This window comes from Chrysochloris asiatica, unplaced genomic scaffold (assembly GCF_000296735.1).
Source record: "Chrysochloris asiatica unplaced genomic scaffold, ChrAsi1.0 scaffold00260, whole genome shotgun sequence".
Classification (NCBI taxonomy): domain Eukaryota; kingdom Metazoa; phylum Chordata; class Mammalia; order Afrosoricida; family Chrysochloridae; genus Chrysochloris; species Chrysochloris asiatica.
Genome location: NW_006408778.1, coordinates 582,110 through 584,230, shown reverse-complemented (window position 1 = coordinate 584,230; position 2,121 = coordinate 582,110). Strand labels below are relative to the sequence as shown.

Below are 2,121 nucleotides of genomic sequence, written 5' to 3'. Positions count from 1 at the left end.
GACATGTGCTGATATGGTCATCTGCTTTTGCTTCTTGGACATGTTGAATGTTTATCTGTTTGTGTTTTTGGTATTTTTCATGCTTTCTGATTGTTTCCAGGAAGATATGATCAGGATGTGGGCTTCCCTTTTCACTCTTATTATTGTTTAACTCAGAGTAACTTTCACAGGTCTTGTCTGTTTCCCTGGTATATCACAGTTGGTATTGGTTCTTGCCTGGATTTTGGTGTTTTATAGGTTGTGATTGTAGGTTGTCTGTATGGTAGCAGTTGCTGACTCTTCTTGTGTAATATAGTGAGACAAAGAGTCCTCCAAATGCAGAAGGGGGAGCATATAACAGCATAAAAATACCAATAACAACAACAACAAAATTCTAAAAAAACAGCAACAATAAAATCAAGACTGCTCCTGCAGTTTCTATTCACAGAAAATAGAGAGGAGTCAGAGAAGAATAAGAATGAAGAGAAAAAATTAATGAAAATAAAAAGAAAAAAAAATATTAAAAAAAAAAACAAAACAGTAGCCTAATATGAGCTTTCTTTTCCTCCCTACAGCCCTCTCCTTCTCTTTTCCATGTTAAAAAAAAAAAAAAAAGAACAAAAATCAAACAAGAAAAGTTCAAGTCCTGCTCTTGGGCTGAGTATCTGTTGGCCGTTTGGTTTTAAGAGGTAACTGTCAGTAGGTGACACGGCGCTTCACTGACCAGGCAACTCAGGTAGGGAAGTCTCTGGGGAAAAGGGGCAGAATCGCACATAGGAAACCTCTGTCTAGCAGACAGACAGCCTTTGAACAAACATAAGATCTTATATTTCAACATTCTGAACTCGTTTTCTTAAAAGATCAAATTTTGGAGGAATTACAGGCATTTTAAGCTTTTGCCTGCCTGCACGCAGCTCCCGCTTCCGCACCAGTGCCGGCGAGTGTGTCTGCCCCCTGGAGACCTTGGAATGCAGGGCTAGAGCAACCCCACTTAGAAGACTGCATTTCCAGGGAAAAGGAAGCTTGATGAACAAATAGAGAGGGATATTGGCGTGGATATCAGGAAATTTGGGGTACCCACGGTACAGAGACACTGAGAGAGGCATACTTTACATCATCAAATACGGACACTGCCTCCCTACAGCCATTAACCCCAGTCCTCTACAGCCCCAGCCTAGACCAGCCCTCTGCCAAGCCACCGAGGCTCAGGGATGTCCAAGGCACAAGCCCGCCCACTTAGGCCAAGGTCCTCCCAAGGCCCAGACACTCCCACTGGGGCCAAGGCTGGCCCTGAGGCCCAACCTGCCCACAGACTGGTCACAAAATCTCAGGCCCAACCAAGGCTCAAATAACATACCCACTGCCGTGGAGGTCCAGGGCCCCAAATGCCTAACCTGCCGCATAGCTAGGTTGTGGAGGCCCAGGCACCTGAGGCCCAACCTGCCATGTAGCCTGGTCATCGAGGCCCAGTGCCCCTGAGACCCAACTTGCCTTCCCGAGGCCCAAACCACCCGCCCGAGGCCCAACCCTCCTGCAGCCTGGTCGCTGACTTCGAGACCCCCAGAGTCCCAACTCGCCCGCCCTAGGCTCAAGCCACTCGCTTGAGGCCCAAACGGCCCGCCGCCAAGGCCCAGGCACTACTGAGGCTAAAAATGTAACTCTGAGTTAAGCAATAAGAAGCGTGAAAAAGGAAGACCACATCCTGACCACATCTTCCTGGAGGTAATCAGAAAACATAAAAAAAAACCAGAATACATACTTAATTAATTATTAGGACCACAAATAAATATAAAACATGTCCAACAAGCAAAAGCAGATGCCCATATGGACACATGTCCAGAAAAAAGATAAAATATCTGAGACAAATGAACCAGAAGTAGAACTTCTATCCATGCTGGAAGGAGGACTGGCCTTGGAGATACCTGAGAAAGAATTCAGAAAAATGATTATAAAATGTCTCAAAACTCTTTACAATGCAGTTTAGAAAAATAAGGAAGAAGTCAGAAAAGCACTACGGAACAATCAAATATGATAGATACAGCAGTAGTAAAAATCCAAAACCTACAGAAAGAGGTCCAAACAATCAACAACAAAATGGCAGAAATAGAAAACTCCCTGAAAGGGCAGAGGAGTAGAATAGAT

General features: G+C 44.6%; 1 gene segment (V, D, J or C); it reads right to left on the bottom strand.

The window, feature by feature from the left end:
• Positions 1-1,567: 1,567 nt before the first annotated feature.
• Positions 1,568-2,121, bottom strand: part of LOC102812484 — a 7,124-nt gene continuing 6,570 nt past the window's right edge. The window contains 1 exon segment of the V gene segment in view: positions 1,568-1,639. Coding sequence covers positions 1,568-1,639 — 72 coding nt within the window.